At 54.8% G+C, this 16,868-nt stretch overlaps 1 protein-coding gene across 7 annotated transcripts in view; it reads left to right on the top strand.

Annotated features, from left to right (window-relative positions):
* mark2b (MAP/microtubule affinity-regulating kinase 2b) overlaps positions 1-16,868 on the top strand; it is a 220,077-nt gene that overhangs the window by 101,327 nt on the left and 101,882 nt on the right. For all 7 annotated transcript variants that reach the window (XM_059955397.1, XM_059955396.1, XM_059955401.1 and 4 more), the window contains 2 exons: positions 5,539-5,733; positions 10,777-10,830. In XM_059955397.1, the coding sequence (XP_059811380.1) occupies positions 5,539-5,733; positions 10,777-10,830 (249 nt within the window). The remainder of the gene's footprint in view (positions 1-5,538; positions 5,734-10,776; positions 10,831-16,868) is intronic.

The following is a 16,868-nucleotide window of genomic DNA, read 5'->3' as shown; positions in this document are numbered from 1 at the left end:
GAGGGGAAGAAGCTGTTCCTGAAAAATTGTGTGTGTGTCTTCAGGCTCCTGTACCCCCTCCCTGATGGCAGAGGGGAAGAAGCTGTTCCTGAATCATTGAGTGTGTGTCTTCAGGCTCCTGTACCCCCTCCCTGACAGCAGAGGGGAAGAAGCTGTTCCTGAATCGTTGAGTGTGTGTCTTCAGGCTCCTGTACCTTCTCCCTGATGGCGGAGGGGAAGAAGCTGTTCCTGAATCACTGAGTGTGTGTCTTCAGGCTCCTGTACCTCCTCCATGATGGCAGAGGGGAAGAAGCTGTTCCTGAATCGCTGAGTGTGTGTCTTCAGGCTCCTGTACCCCTTCCCTGACGGCAGAGGGGAAGAAGCTGTTCCTGAATCGTTGAGTGTGTGTCTTCAGGCTCCTGTACCTCCTCCCTGATGGCAGAGGGGAAGAAGCTGATCCTGAATTGCTGAGTGTGTGTCTTCAGGCTCCTGTACCTCCTCCCTGATGGCAGAGGGGAAGAAGCTGTTCCTGAATCGCTGAGTGTGTGTCTTCAGGCTCTTGTGCCGCCTTCCCCATCCACTCCTCTCTTCTGCTCTGTCCCGTATCCCTGCTACACCCCCACGCTCTCTGCCAGGAGACCCAGCTTGCCTTCCTGACGGGCTAGATTTATAAGGGAGATTGAAGGACCTTGTTAGCCAGCCACCCGGTGAGAGAATTACCTTCCTCAAGGTCATCCATCATCCCCAGAGAGGTGTAGGAGTTCGTGATGAACTTTATTGATATCTGACTGTACAACTATACAACCAAACGAAACAATTCCTCTGGAAGGGTGCACAATACAAAATATTACCACAAATAAGTTAATAAAGTACAATTCAAAATGTACGGCACGATTGCACAGTGTCTGTCCTGGTGATGAGACCCCGGTGGTGGCAGGGTATTCATTGGTCTCACAGCCTGAGGGAGGTCCTGGCAGAGCCAGTCCTGATGCTCCTGACCCTCCTCCCTGGCGGTAGTGGGTCAGAGAGATTGTGGGACGGTGGGATGGATCCTCAACAGTGCTTCAGTGATGTGTATGTGGGGGGAGGGGGTGTTTTGGGTTTTTGATGTCGTTATAGTTTATTCTTTAGCTTCTTTCCCTGTTTCGTGGGTGTCTGAAGAGTAAAATTTTCAGGTTGTGTACTTCCTCTGATATTACTTGAACCACTTGATCTGTGCTGTTCCCCTCTTCATTCGACCTCAGTTTATCATCTCGTCTTTTCTTTCCGATCAAGCTTGCTTCTAAAAAAAAGCAGTAGATTGACCAAGTCCAGTCAGGTTGGTCGGTTCTGTGGACCTCTCCCGTCGTCACACTGTCCAGCGACAGTCCTTCTCCTGTTGTCCGCACAGGCCTTCCCCCACCCCACCCCCTGGGTAAGAGCTGCAACTTCCTTGGTGTCGTTCTGACTGGAGTCAGACCGCCCTCAGTAAAATCTGCTATCAAAGCGTGGATATGTAACCACACACCACACTGAGGTTCATTCGCTTGCAGGCATTTACAAGAAAAATAAAGTATAATGGATGAAAATCTGTACATAAAAATGCATCAGCAGACTCGATGGGCTGAATGGCCCAATTCTGCTCCCTTGTCTTGTAAACACTGGCAAGCAGTGAATGTGTGAAAAGACAATCCGAGCGAATGGAAATCATGCTGAGAACGCGGGTTGGTCAGGAGTCCCTGACAGAAAGTCTGTAGGTTGTGGAATCGGTTCAGTTGGAAATAATTCAGGAGACGTGCAGCTCGGGAGGTTGATGTTTGGGTTGAGTTGTTCTCTGATCTCAGCAGTTTACCTGCAAGCGTTACATCCCCCTGTGTGGAGACGTCGGTTGTGGTGTGTCCTTCTGAACTGCAGGAATAGAGCCCATCTGTCTGCTGTAAGGCCCCGAGAGTGACTTTCACCCTGGAGAGAGGCAGTCCGTAACGCCGTGGGCCGGTCTCGCAGTGTTATACAGGGAGTGTTGAAACTCGAGCTTCTGTCTGATGCAGGACTCGAACTCACCACCGCCTTGGCTGCCGTCCCACTGACTGGTGAAAGGTGGCCCTGTTACGATTCAACTTCATCTATTGTCATTCAGCTGTACGCATGTACACCACCAAAGGAAGCAACATCCCTCCTGACCACATAACACGTAAAGTAATATTACCACAAATAAAATAACAAATTGTAAGGTGCATAAGTGAACAGTATAACGCTTCATTTGTGATGAGAGCTGGGTGCTGGCAGGGGGGTCAGTGGGGTCACGGCCTGGGGGGAGAAGCTACTGGTGGCAGGGGGGTCAGTGGGGTCACGGCCTGGGGGGAGAAGCTACTAGTGGCAGGGGGGGTCAGTGGGGTCACGGCCTGGGGGGGAGAAGCTACTAGTGGCAGGGGGGGTCAGTGGGGTCACGGCCTGGGGGGAGAAGCTACTGGTGGCAGGGGGGGTCAGTGGGGTCACGGCCTGGGGGGAGAAGCTACTGGTGGCAGGGGGGGTCAGTGGGGTCACGGTCTGGGGGGAGAAGCTACTAGTGGCAGGGGGGTAAGTGGGGTCACGGCCTGGGGGGAGAAGCTACTGCTGGCAGGGGGGTCAGTGGGGTCACGGCCTGAGGGGGAGAAGCTACTAGTGGCAGGGGGGTCAGTGGGGTCACGACCTGGGGGGAGAAGCTACTGGTGGCAGGGGGTTCAGTGGGGTCACGACCTGGGGGGAGAAGCTACTGGTGGCAGGGGGGTCAGTGGGGTCACGACCTGGGGGGAGAAGCTACTGGTGGCAGGGGGGTCAGTGGGGTCACGACCTGGGGGGAGAAGCTACTGGTGGCAGGGGGGTCAGTGGGGTCACGGCCTGGGGGGAGAAGCTACTGGTGGCAGGGGGGTCAGTGGGGTCACGGCCTGGGGGGAGAAGCTACTGCTGGCAGGGGGGTAAGTGGGGTCACGGCCTGGGGGGAGAAGCTACTGGTGGCAGGGGGGTCAGTGGGGTCACGGCCTGGGGGGAGAAGCTACTGCTGGCAGGGGGGTCAGTGGGGTCACGGCCTGGGGGGAGAAGCTACTGGTGGCAGGGGGTTCAGTGGGGTCACGGCCTGGGGGGAGAAGCTACTGCTGGCAGGGGGGTCAGTGGGGTCACGGCCTGGGGGGAGAAGCTACTGGTGGCAGGGGGTTCAGTGGGGTCACGACCTGGGGGGAGAAGCTACTGGTGGCAGGGGGGTCAGTGGGGTCACGGCCTGGGGGGAGAAGCTACTAGTGGCAGGGGGGGTCAGTGGGGTCACGGCCTGGGGGGGAGAAGCTACTAGTGGCAGGGGGGGGTCAGTGGGGTCACGGCCTGGGGGGGAGAAGCTACTAGTGGCAGGGGGGTCAGTGGGGTCACGGCCTGGGGGGGAGAAGCTACTGGTGGCAGAGGGGGGTCAGTGGGGTCACGACCTGGGGGGGACGAGCTACTGGTGGCAGGGGGGGTCAGTGGGGTCACGGCCTGGGGGGGAGAAGCTACTGGTGGCAGGGGGGTCAGTGGGGTCACGGCCTGGGGGGGAGAAGCTACTGGTGGCAAGGGGGTCAGTGGGGTCACGGCCTGGGGGGAGAAGCTACTGGTGCTTCATTTGTGATGAGAGCTGGGTGCTGGCAGGGGGGTTAGTGGGGTCACGGCCTGGGGGGGAGAAGCTACTGGTGGCAGGGGGGTCAGTGGGGTCACGGCCTGGGGTGAGAAGCTACTGGTGGCAGGGGGGTCAGTGGGGTCACGGCCTGGGGTGAGAAGCTACTGGTGGCAGGGGGGGTCAGTGGGGTCACGGCCTGGGGTGAGAAGCTACTGGTGGCAGGGGGGTCAGTGGGGTCACGGCCTGGGGGGAGAAGCTACTGGTGGCAGGGGGGTCAGTGGGGTCACGGCCTGGGGGGAGAAGCTACTGGTGGCAGGGGGGGTCAGTGGGGTCACGGCCTGGGGGGAGAAGCTACTGGTGGCAGGGGGGTCAGTGGGGTCACGGCCTGGGGGGAGAAGCTACTGGTGGCAGGGGGGTCAGTGGGGTCACAGCCTGGGGGGAGAAGCTACAGGTGGCAGGGGGGTTCAGTGTGGTCACGGCCTGGGGGGAGAAGCTACTGGTGGCAGGGGGGTAAGTGGGGTCACGGCCTGGGGGGGAGAAGCTACTGGTGGCAGGGGGGTAAGTGGGGTCACGGCCTGGGGGGAGAAGCTACTGGTGGCAGGGGGGTCAGTGGGGTCATGGCCTGGGGGGAGAAGCTGTTTCTCAGCCTAATCGTTCTCATCCTAGTGCTACGGTACCTCGTGCCTGAGTCACCGAGATTGTGGGATGGATGGGAGGGATCACTGACAATGCGTACGCAGCACTCCTGATAAATATCCCCGATGGGTGAGACCCCCGATGTTCCCCTGAACAGCCCTTGCATTTCTTTATAGGATCTTGCAGTCAGACCTCTGTCACAAGTCATAGAGTTCTGGATGTCAGCATCTCTGATCTTAACTTGCGACCCCCGTGCGCCTGGGACTGGACAGCGTGCTCACGGAAAGATGAAAGATATGAATAATAACAAAATGGATCGCGGGGGAGCGTAGTGGTCAGCAAAGTGCTTTACACAGTCAGCAACTCGGGTTCCATTCCCGTTGCTGACGTTCCACCCCCATCGCTGACGTTCCACCCCCATCGCTGACGTTCCACCCCGTGACCGCGTGGGTTTCCTTCCACAGAACGCTGGAATTGAACTCGAGACGCTGAAGCCCTGAGCTGTGATCGTGTCGTACTAACCACTCCGTGACTGCGGTACCTGCACTGCGAATAATTAACTTGCAATCCGTCATTGGGATGAGGGTGCCAACGAGCAGCGGCCGAGGGACAGTTGTTCTCGCGTCACACGGGGTCAAGTTAGAGTTTTCTTTTAGTTGAATTTGATTTGTCACGTGTACTGTGAAATGCCTCCCCCCCCCCCCACCCACGAGCAAGGTGGGTGATCTACGGCGGCTGATTAACCCAGCAAACCGCACGTCATCCACACGAACTGCCCCAAAATCTACCCCTTACCCACGGACGACGCAGGCGATTTATGGCAGCCAGTTCACCCAGCATGTTATCAGGCGTGGGAGAGACCCTGGGGGGAAACCATTCAGAGAAATGCACCGTTTTTCGTCAGGGACCAACACAGCCCGCGGATGTGCTGAGGGCAGCCTACAAGTGGGGCCAAGCTTCCAACGTCAACGTAGCCTGTTCAGTGCTCACTCGCCCTCACCCGTACACCTTGGGATTGTGTGAGGAAACCGGAGCACCCGGAGGAAACCCACAGAGGCACGGGTAGACAGCGATTCGAATTCAACACCGACCGCTGTGCTAGTAACTGCTACGCTACTGTGTGATCCCTATTATTGATCGTTAACCCTCAGTGTTCTCTCTGCCATTCGGTGGGTTGATCTGTGACTCCTCCTCCGACCCCAAAGCAAACACAGAAAGTTTTGTGTTTCATTTGCTTGGGGCCACCGAGGCGTTTCGACCCCCTTTGACTGAGTTCCTCGCCCACCTCTGCGGTTCCTGCTTCTGACGGGTGCTCTCTTTACTTCCAGCACACAGTGGGGCACGTGGAGCTCCCGAACCAGCCCAAGCCTGTGGGCAGGACCAGCATGCCGCGCAATCGAGGGTCCATTGCCACGACGGCCGAGGACACCCCTCACATCGGCAACTACCGGCTGCTTAAGACCATCGGCAAGGGCAACTTTGCCAAGGTGAAGCTGGCTCGCCATGTGCTGACAGGGAAGGAGGTAAGGCGGGCAGTCTGGGTGTTAGGGTGGGGGAGTCACTGTGATGGGGACAGGGTTTGGGGCAGGCGGTACTGATCTCCTGCCCTTCACACAGGTTCCTCCACTTGTACCCCGCCCCGGACACCACCACAGTCTCGCTCAACTCTTTGTGCCCCTCCGCAGCCTGAGTTGTGGCTCATTGGGTCTCTCCCCAACTGCCCCTCTTCACCCCCTCTTCCCGCCCTCTCCCCTCACCTCTCTCTCCCCTCACCTCTCTCTCCCCTCACCTCTCTCTCCCCTTCTGTGTATGTGTTTCCCCTCTTCCTCTCCCCCCGTATTTGTCCCTCCCTTTCTCTCACTGTGTGTGTCTGTCTGTCTCTCTCACTGTATGCCCCTCTCTTCTCTGTCTATTTCTGTCTATATCTATCATGTGTGTCTCTGTTCCCCTCTCTCCCCGTTCTCTGTCCCCCTCTCTCCCCGTTCTCTGTCCCCCTCTCTCCCCGTTCTCTGTCCCCCTCTCTCCCCGTTCTCTGTCCCCCTCTCTCCCCGTTCTCTGTCCCCCTCTCTCCCCGTTCTCTGTCCCTGCCTCTCTCCCTTTCTGTCTGTCTCTGCCTCTCTCCCTTTCTGTCTGTCCCTGCCTCTCTCCCTTTCTGTCTGTCCCTGCCTCTCTCCCTTTCTGTCTGTCACTGCCTCTCCCTTTCTGTCTGTCCCTGTCTCTCTCCCTTTCTGTCTGTCCCTGCCTCTCTCCCTTTCTATCTGTCCCTGCCACTCTCCCTTTCTATCTGTCACTGCCTCGCCCTTTCTGTCTGTCCCTACCTCTCTCCCTTTCTGTCTGTCCCTACCTCTCTCCCTTTCTATCTGTCCCTACCTCTCTCCCTTTCTGTCTGTCACTGCCTCTCCCTTTCTGTCTGTCTGTCGCTGTCTCTCTCCCTTTCTGTCTGTCGCTGTCTCTCTCCCTTTCTGTCTGTCCCTGCCTCTCTCCGTTTCTATCTGTCCCTGCCTCTCTCCCTTTCTGTCTGTCCCTACCTCTCTCCCTTTCTGTCTGTCACTGCCTCTCCCTTTCTGTCTGTCTGTCGCTGTCTCTCTCCATTTCTATCTGTCCCTGCCTCTCTCCCTTTCTGTCTGTCACTGCCTCTCCCTTTCTGTCTGTCTGTCGCTGTCTCTCTCCCTTTCTGTCTGTCCCTGCCTCTCTCCGTTTCTATCTGTCCCTGCCTCTCTCCCTTTCTGTCTGTCCCTGCCTCTCTCCCTTTCTGTCTGTCTCTGCCTCTCTCCCTTTCTGTCTGTCCCTGCCTCTCTCCGTTTCTATCTGTCCCTGCCTCTCTCCCTTTCTGTCTGTCCCTGCCTCTCTCCCTTTCTGTCTGTCCCAGCTTCTCTCTCTTTCTGTCTGTCCCTGCCTCTCTCCCTTTCTGTCAATCCCTGCTTCTCTCCCCATTCGTCTGTCCCTGCCCCTCTCACTTTCTGTCTGTCCCTGTCTCTCTCCCTTTCTGTCTGTCCCTGCCTCTCTCCCTTTCTGTCTGTCCCTGCCTCTCTCCGTTTCTATCTGTCCCTGCCTCTCTCCCTTTCTGTCAATCCCTGCTTCTCTCCCCATTCGTCTGTCCCTGCCCCTCTCACTTTCTGTCTGTCCCTGTCTCTCTCCCTTTCTGTCTGTCCCTGCCTCTCTCCCTTTCTGTCTGTCCCTGCCTCTCTCCCTTTCTGTCTGTCCCTGCCTCTCTCCGTTTCTATCTGTCCCTGCCTCTCTCCCTTTCTGTCTGTCCCTGCCTCTCTCCCTTTCTGTCTGTCCCTACCTCTCCCCATTCGTCTGTCCCTGCCTCTCTCCCTTTCTGTCTGTCCCTGCCTCTCTCCGTTTCTATCTGTCCCTGCCTCTCTCCGTTTCTATCTGTCCCTGCCTCTCTCCCTTTCTATCTGTCCCTGCCTCTCTCCCTTTCTATCTGTCCCTGCCTCTCTCCCTTTCTGTTTGTCCCTACCTCTCTCCCTTTCTGTTTGTCCCTGCCTCTCTCCCTTTCTGTCTGTCTCTGCCTCTCTCCGTTTCTATCTGTCCCTGCCTCTCTCCCTTTCTGTTTGTCCCTACCTCTCTCCCTTTCTGTTTGTCCCTACCTCTCTCCCTTTCTGTCTGTCCCTGCCTCTCTCTGTTTCTATCTGTCCCTGCCTCTCTCCCTTTCTGTTTGTCCCTACCTCTCTCCCTTTCTGTTTGTCCCTGCCTCTCTCCGTTTCTATCTGTCCCTGCCTCTCTCCCTTTCTGTCTGTCCCTACCTCTCTCCGTTTCTATCTGTCCCTGCCTCTCTCCCTTTCTGTCTGTCCCTACCTCTCTCCCTTTCTGTCTGTCCCTGCCTCTCTCCCTTTCTATCTGTCCCTGCCTCTCTCCCTTTCTGTCTGTCCCTGTCTCTCTCCCTTTCTGTCTGTCCCTGCCTCTCTCCCTTTCTGTCTGTCCCTGTCTCTCTCCCTTTCTGTCTGTCCCTGCCTCTCTCCGTTTCTATCTGTCCCTGCCTCTCTCCCTTTCTGTCTGTCCCTACCTCTCTCCCTTTCTGTCTGTCCCTGCCTCTCTCCGTTTCTATCTGTCCCTGCCTCTCTCCCTTTCTGTCTGTCCCTGCCTCTCTCCCCATTCGTCTGTCCCTGCCTCTCTCCCTTTCTGTCTGTCCCTGCCTCTCTCCCTTTCTGTCTGTCCCTGCTTCTCTCCCTTTTTGTCTGTCTCTGCCTCTCTCCCTTTTTGTCTGTCCCTGTCTCTCTCCCTTTCTGTCTGTCCCTGTCTCTCTCTTCATTCGTCTGTCCCTGCCTCTCTCCCCATTTGTCAGTCCCTGCCTCTCTCCCCATTTGTCAGTCCCTGCCTCTCTCCCCATTTGTCAGTCCCTGCCTCTCTCCCCATTTGTCAGTCCCTGCCTCTCTCCCCATTTGTCAGTCCCTGCCTCTCTCCCCATTTGTCTGTCCCTGCCTCTCTCCCTTTCTGTCTGTCTCTGCCTCTCTCCCTTTCTGTCTGTCCCTGTCTCTCTCTTCATTCGTCTGTCCCTGCCTCTCTCCCCATTTGTCTGTCCCTGTCTCTCTCCCTTTTTGTCAGTCCCTACCTCACTCCCTTTCTGTCTGTCTCTGCCTCTCTCCCTTTCTATCTGTCCCTGCCTCTCTCCCTTTCTGTCTGTCCCTGCCTCTCTCCCTTTCTGTCTGTCCCTGCCTCTCTCCCTTTCTGTCTGTCCCTGTCTCTCTCCCTTTCTGTCTGTCCCTGCCTCTCTCCCCATTCGTCTGTCCCTGCCTCTCTCCCTTTCTGTCTGTCTCTGCCTCTCTCCCTTTTTGTCTGTCCCTGTCTCTCTCCCTTTCTGTCTGTCCCTGCCTCTCTCCCCATTCGTCTGTCCCTGCCTCTCTCCCTTTCTGTCTGTCTCTGCCTCACTCCCTTTCTGTCTGTCCCTGCCTCTCTCCCTTTCTGTCTGTCTCTGCCTCTCTCCCTTTTTGTCTGTCCCTGTCTCTCTCCCTTTCTGTCTGTCCCTGTCTCTCTCTTCATTCGTCTGTCCCTGCCTCTCTGTCTGTCCCTGTCTCTCTCCCTTTCTGTCTGTCTCTGCCTCTCTCCCCATTCGTCTGTCCCTGCCCCTCTCCCTTTCTGTCTGTCCCTGTCCCTCTCCCTTTCTGTCTGTCCCTGTCTCTCTCCCTTTCTGCCTGCCCCTGCCTCACTCCCTTTCTGTCTGTCCCTGTCTCTCTCCCTTTCTGTCTGTCTCTGCCTCTCTCCTTTTCTGTCTGTCTCTCTCTCTTCTTTTCTGTCTGTCCCTGCCTCTCTCCCTTTCTGTCTGTCCCTACCTCTCTCCCTTTCTGTCTGTCCCTGCCTCTCTCCCCATTTGTCTGTCCCTGCCTCTCTCCCTTTCTGTCTGTCCCTGCCTCTCTACCTTTATGTCTGTCCCTGCCTCTCTCCCTTTCTGTCTGTCCCTGCCTCTCTCCCTTTCTGTCTATCCCTGCCTCTCTCCCTTTCTGTCTGTCCCTGCCTCTCTCCCCATTCGTCTGTCCCTGCCTCTCTCCCTTTCTGTCTGTCCCTGTCTCTCTCCCTTTCTGTCTATCCCTGCCTCTCTCCCTTTCTGTCTGTCCCTGCCTCTCTCCCTTTCTGTCTGTCCCTGCCTCTCTCCCTTTCTGTCTGTCCCTGTCTCTCTCCCTTTCTGTCTATCCCTGCCTCTCTCCCTTTCTGTCTGTCTCTGCCTCTCTCCCCATTCGTCTGTCCCTGCCTCTCTCCCCATTCGTCTGTCCCTGCCTCTCTCCCTTTCTGTCTGTCCCTGCCTCTCTCCCTTTCTGTCTGTCCCTGCCTCTCTCCCCATTTGTCTGTCCCTGCCTCTCTCCCTTTCTATCTGTCCCTGCCTCTCTCCCTTTCTGTCTGTCCCTGCCTCTCTCCCTTTCTGTCTGTCCCTACCTCTCTCCCTTTCTGTCTGTCCCTGCCTCTCTCCCTTTCTGCCTGCCCCTGCCTCACTCCCCATTCGTCTGTCCCTGTCTCTGTCCCTTTCTGTCTGTCCCCTGCCTCTCTCCCTTTCTGTCTCCCTGCCTCTTTCACTTTCTGTCTGTCCCTGCCTCACTCCCCATTCGTCTGTTCCTGTCTCTGTCCCTTTCTGTCTGTCCCTACCTCTCTCCCTTTCTGTCTGTCCCCTGCCTCTCTCCCTTTCTGTCTCCCTGCCTCTCTCCCTTTCTATCTGTCCCTGCCTCTCTCCCTTTCTGTCTGTCCCTGCTTCTCTCCCCGTTCGTCTGTCCCTGCCTCTCTCCCCGTTCGTCTGTCCCTGCCTCTCTCCCCGTTCGTCTGTCCCTGCTTCTCTCCCCGTTCGTCTGTCCCTGCCTCTCTCCCCATTCGTCTGTCCCTGCCTCTCTCCCCGTTCGTCTGTCTTTGCCTCTCTCCTCGTTCGTCTGTCCCTGCTTCTCTCCCCGTTCGTCTGTCCCTGCCTCTCTCCCCGTTCGTCTGCCTCTGTGTGTCTGCTCTCTGACAGATCAAACAGCTGCTGCCTTTCTCCCCTTGGGCCCACTGGGTGAGCGCTGAGCTCTGACAGGGTCATGCGGGAGTCCCGATGTGTGTTTTTCGGCAGCCGATCTGAACCTTTTTTGTGTTTTTCTTTTCAGGTCGCTGTTAAAATAATCGACAAGACCCAGCTGAACTCCTCCAGTCTGCAGAAGGTAAGTGCCGGGCCGCAGGCCTCTTGCCCACTGGGGACGCTGTCACTTGACCCCATCCAAAGCTGAGAGTTCTGTGAAGATGGTACCGTGGGACTGGTCACACCTCACCCTTCCCTTCGCGGGGGAGGACACGCGGGCTGTGTTTGCATCAGTCCCCCCTCCCCGGCTGCTGAGTTAAATCTCTTACCGGGACTTCCTGCTCCTGCTTCGTGTTCCCATGGCAACGGGTTGCTCTGTTGTTCGAGGGTCTGGCTTTGCATGATCCCACGAGACTTGATCCAGAGCCTGGCTCTCGGGGCTACGTCGCGTTCCCAGGACTGGGTGCAGTGCTCAGACAGGCAGTCACCCGTCGAGCAGTCTGAACCGTCATGGATAACTTACCCATCTGAATGCTGAACTGACTTCTCCACCTGTGGACTCACTTTTATGGACTTTTCAACTCGTGTCTCAACATTGTCTATCTCTGTGTGTGTGTCTGTCTCTCCCCCCCTCTCCCCCCCTCTCCCCCCTCTCTCCCCCCTCTCTCCCCCCTCTCTCCCCCCTCTCTCCCCCATCTCTCTCTCCTCTCCCTCTGGCTCTCTCTCTCTTCTCTCTCCCCCCCCCTCTCCCCCTCTCTCTCCCCCCTCTCTCCCCCTCTCTCTCCCCCCTTCTCTGTCTGTCTGCCTCACTCGTTGTCTGTTCCCCCTCTCTCTCTTCCTCTGTCCCTCTCTCTCTCTCTCTTTCTCTGTCTCTCTCTCTCTCTCTCTCTCTCTCTCTCTCTGCCTGTTCCTTCCCCTCTCTCTGTCCCCCTCTCTGTGTCTCTCTCGCTCTGTCCCCCCCTCTCTCTCTCTCTGCCTGTCCTTTCCCCCCGCAATCTCTCTGTCCCTTCCCCCCCCTCTGACCCTCTGTCTCTCTCTCTCTCTGTCTCCCTCTCTGTCTGTCTGTCTCTCTTTCTCTGTCCCTCTCTCTGTCTCTTTCTCTGTCCTCTCTCTCTCTCTGCCTGTCCCTTCCTCCTCTCTCTGACCCTCTGTCTCTGTCTCTCCCCCGCCTCTCTCTCTGTCCCCCTCTCTGTCTGTCTCTCTTACTCTGTCCCTCTCTCTGTCTCTTTCTCTGTCCTTCTCTCTCTTTCTGCCTGTCCCTTCCCCCCTCTGTGTGTCTCTCTCTCTCTCTCTCTCTCTCTCACTCATTCTCTCTCACTCTCACTCTCTGTCTCTGTCTCATATTTGTATTGGTGCAGTTTGCTGTTTGCAAGTTGGTTGTTTGTCAGTCTGTGTGTAGTTTGTCATGGATTTTATTGTATTTCTTTGTTCTACTGTGAACGTGTGCAGGAAGACACATCTCGGGGTAGTACATGCTGATCTGTCTGTACTTTGATAAAAAAATTGCTTTGAACTTTGAAATGTCCTGAGGCAGGGAGGATCTGGGCTTACATCAGTGTGAGCTGTTCCCAGGGAGGGACGACTTTGGCGAAGAGAAGCCTTATGTCAAACCATACAGCTGCTTATCTGTTTTCTCCTTCCCAACCTCCCTCCTACAGTGACTCTGTGCCTTGTGCCCATCGGACTGGAAAGGGAGGGAAGGGACAGGAGGGAAGAAGACAGAATAAGTTATTCTGCCTTCCTCCCTCTTCCTTTCCAGCCCTGATACAGGGTCTTGGCCTGCAGTGGGTATTCCTCTCCATTGATGCTGCTCGATCTGTTGAGTTCCTCCAGCATTTTGTGTGTGTTGTTCTGGACTTCCAGTATCAGACTGCAGAATCTCTTGTATTTAAAAATCCTTCCAAAGAATATCTTTAAAGCAGGCGTATCTTTACACGGATGCTGGAGCCTGAATTAATCCACCGGATTTTTAGTGTGTTGCTGTCCCATTCCCATTTCGATGTGTCAGTCCATGGCCAGCCTTTTATTCTGGCGTCTTCCCCCTTTCTTCTCAGTCCAGAAGAAGGGTCTCGGTCCGAAATGTTGACCGTTTATTCCTCTCCATCGACGCTGCCTGACCTGAGTTCCCCCAGAGCTTTGTCCCTGTTGCTTTCATGTGTGAGGTGTGACTGGCTAAGCGTGAGCTGCCCAGGAGCTGTAATTATTCACCCAGTGAACCTCCGGGAGACAGTGTCTGGGAGAAATTAAGAGAGTCTCGCAATACTTGGTATTTTTCAGCTCAAAGATAACAGCAAGTGATGGGCTACAATTTTATTGTTATCATCTGCTTACAGTTGTGTGCATTCTCAGAGTTACGTAATTGAAAGTTTAAAAAAAATAGCTTTATTCATCGCGATGTGTCGTAACATCGGGTGAAGTGGACAGTTGCGTTGAACCAAGTCAACGAGGATTGTGCTGTGGGCAGCCCACAAGTGTTGTCACCCTTCCCTCACCAATATGGCATGCCCAAAGCCCACTAACCCTAACCCGTACGCCTCTGGGAGCACCTGGACGGAACCTGCAGTATGTGGTCGTGAGGGGAACAGACGGACCCCTTCCAGGCAGCGGCGTAAGTCGAGCCCGGATCGGCGATCGCTGGCACTGTCAAGGGCTGCTAACTGTCATGCCACTGTGCCAGCTACGTCCCAGCTGGCAGAAACGCCTTGGATATTGACTACGGGCGTCTGTTCCAAAAACCCGTGAGTACAAACCACAGACGCCCAAAATATACCACTTGTGTGCAGCAGTTCACAGACACTTTGCTTAATAGTATAAGCCCATGGCACATGGTTCCATGAATTATACAACTAACCAAAGGTTAAGTGTTCAAAACTGATCCGTTCTGAACTGTGCATTAAGTGGCAGGGATAGACATTTACCCGGGGAACGCAAAGTGCCCAGCATGTCAGGCGGCATCTGTGGAGGGAAATAGTGATAATGGTGTGAGTTTTGTCTATGAGTGCATGATCCCCATATTCTGGTGCAGAGTGAGCAAGAGTTAGTGTGGCTGGTGGTCAGGCCTTCTGCTTGTTCAGCTGCCACGTGTTCCCTGCAGCACAGCGGAGGTCGTTCTCGATTTGAGCAGCCTCCTCTGGAGCAGATTTCCTACCCAGCGAAGTTTCTTCCCACTTTTTAGATTTCCCCAGGCTGACTTTTCCTCTCCATCGAAGCTGCTGACCTGAGGAGCTCCCCCAGCCTTTTGTGTGTGTGGCTCCGCATTTCTAACGTCTGCACAACCTATATTCATTCAGTCATTGAGATACAGCATGGAATAGGCCCACCCAGCAAACCCCGATTTAACCCAAGCCTAACCACAGGACAGCTTAAATCACCAATTAACCCATCCACCACTCCCTGGCTAAAGAAATTCCTCCTCAACTCCATTCTAAAAGGGGATGCCCCTCTATTCTGAGACTGTACCATCTGGTCCTAGCCTCCCCCACTATAGGAAACATCCTCTCCACATCCACTCTATCTGTGTCCTCTGGTCCTAGACTCCCCCACTATAGGAAGCATCCTCTCCACATCCACTCTATCTGTGTCCTCTGGTCCTAGACTCCCCCACTATAGGAAACATCCTCTCCACATCCACTCTATCTGTGTCCTCTGGTCCTAGACTCCCCCACTATAGGAAACATCCTCTCCACATCCACTCTATCTGTGTCCTCTGGTCCTAGACTCCCCCACTACAGGAAACATCCTCTCCACATCCACTCTATCTGTGTCCTCTGGTCCCAGACTCCCCCACTGTAGGAAACATCCTCTCCACATCCACTCTATCTGTGTCCTCTGGTCCTGGACTCCCCCACTATAGGAAACATCCTCTCCACATCCACTCTATCTGCGTCCTCTGGTCCTAGACTCCCCCACTATAGGAAACATCCTCTCCACATCCACTCTATCTGTGTCCTCTGGTCCTAGACTCCCCCACTATAGGAAACATCCTCTCCACATCCACTCTATCTGTGTCCTCTGGTCCTAGACTCCCCCACTATAGGAAACATCCTCTCCACATCCACTCTATCTGTGTCCTCTGGTCCTAGACTCCCCCACTATAGGAAACATCCTCTCCACATCCACTCTATCTGTGTCCTCTGGTCCTAGACTCTCCCACTATAGGAAACATCCTCTCCACATCCACTCTATCTGTGTCGTCTGGTCCTAGACTCCCCCACTATAGGAAACATCCTCTCCACATCCACTCCATCTGTGCCCTCCCTCCACTCTATCTGTGTCGTCTGGTCCTAGACTCTCCCACTATAGGAAACATCCTCTCCACCTCCACTCTATCTGTGTCGTCTGGTCCTAGACTCCCCCACTATAGGAAACATCCGCTCCACATCCACTCTATCTGTGTCCTCTGGTCCTAGACTACCCCACTATAGGAAACATCCTCTCCACATCCACTCTATCTGTGTCTTCTGGTCCTAGACTCTCCCACTATAGGAAACATCCTCTCCACCTCCACTCTATCTGTGTCATCTGGTCCTAGTCTCCCCCACTATAGGAAACATCCTCTCCACATCCACTCCATCTGTGCCCTCTGGTCCTAGACTCTCCCACTATAGGAAACCTCCTCTCCACATCCACTCTATCACTTGATGGGTTTCATTGAGCTCCCCCCTCATCCTTCTCAGCTCCAGTGAGGACAGGCCCAGAGTCATCAAATGTTCCTCATATGATGAGCCTTTCAGTCACAGATTCATTTTCGTGAACCTCCTTTGAACCCTCTCCTACGCCAACACATCCTTTCTTAGGTTCATCAAAACGGGACACAATACTCCAGTGTCTGTGATGTGCCCCCAGCACATCCTCGGACTCTGTTGTCTGTTGATGCATTTCACTGTATGTTTCATTGTTTCGATGTAAGTGTGACAAATGAATTAGTTTTGCCGGTACACTGTGTGCGCGCATATCTAGTTAGCAAGTTAGAAACATAGAAAACTTACAACAGAATATAGGCCATTTGGCCCATAAAGCTGTGCTGAACATGTCCCTACCTTAGAACTATCTAAGCTTTCCTATAGCCCTCTATTTTTCTAAGCTCAATTTACCTTTCAGGAGTCTCTTAAAAGACCCTATCGTATCCGCCTCCACCACCATCACCGGCAGCCCATTCCACCACCCTCTACGTAAAAAAAACTTAACCCTGACATCTCCTCTGTACCTACTTCCAGGCACCTTAAAACTGTGCCCTCTCGTGTTAGCCATTTCAGCCCTGGGAAAAAGCCTCTGGCTATCCACACGATCAATGCCTGTCATCATCTTATACCCCTCTATCAGGTCACCTCTCATCCTCCGTCGCTCCAAGGAGAAAAGGCCGAGTTCACTCAACCTATTCTCATAAGGCATGCTCCCCAATCCAGGCAACATCCTTGTAAATCTCCTCTGCACCCTTTCTATGGTATCCACGTCCTTCCTGTAGTGAGGTGACCAGAACTGAGCACAGTACTCCAAATGTGGTCTGATCAGGGTCCTGTATAGCTGCAACATTACCTCTCGGCTCCTAAAAACAATCCCACAATTGATGAAGGCCAATGCGCCTTCTTAACCACAGAGTCAACCTGCAGCTGCTCTGAGCGTCCTGTGGACTCGGACCCCAAGATCCCTCTGATCCTCCACTCCCAAGAGCCTTACATTAATGCTATGTTCTCCTGTGAGTCGGTGTGTTTCGTCCCAATTGCAAAGAGGTGTATGAGCGTGCAAATATGGGATGTGTGTGGGTCGCTTGCACCTTCTTGTAATTTCCGTGTTTCCTCTCTGCACTCCAGATTTTCTCCCCCATCCCCAACATAACAGCGAGGAATAAGCCCTTTGAGCCAGCAACTCCCGATTTAACCCCAGCCTAATCACTGGACAATTTACAACTGGTACGTCTTTGGAAGATGGGAGGAAACCCATGCAGTCGCAGGGCGAGTGTGTGAACTCCTTACAGGCAGCGATGGGAATTGAACCCCGGTCGCTGGTACTGTAAAGCATTGTGCTAACCACCACACTAATGTCTGCCCACTCCTTACAGGCAGTGACAGGAATTGAACCTGGGTCACCGGGACTGAAAACCGTTGTGTGAAATACCACGCTAATGTCTGCCCACTCCTTACAGGCAGTGACGGGAACTGAACCTGGGTCACCGGGACTGAA

Source organism: Hypanus sabinus, chromosome 31 (assembly GCF_030144855.1).
Source record: "Hypanus sabinus isolate sHypSab1 chromosome 31, sHypSab1.hap1, whole genome shotgun sequence".
Classification (NCBI taxonomy): Eukaryota; Metazoa; Chordata; class Chondrichthyes; order Myliobatiformes; family Dasyatidae; genus Hypanus; species Hypanus sabinus.
The sequence above is the reverse complement of the archived record's forward strand: the minus strand, read 5'-3'. Positions and strand labels throughout refer to the sequence as shown.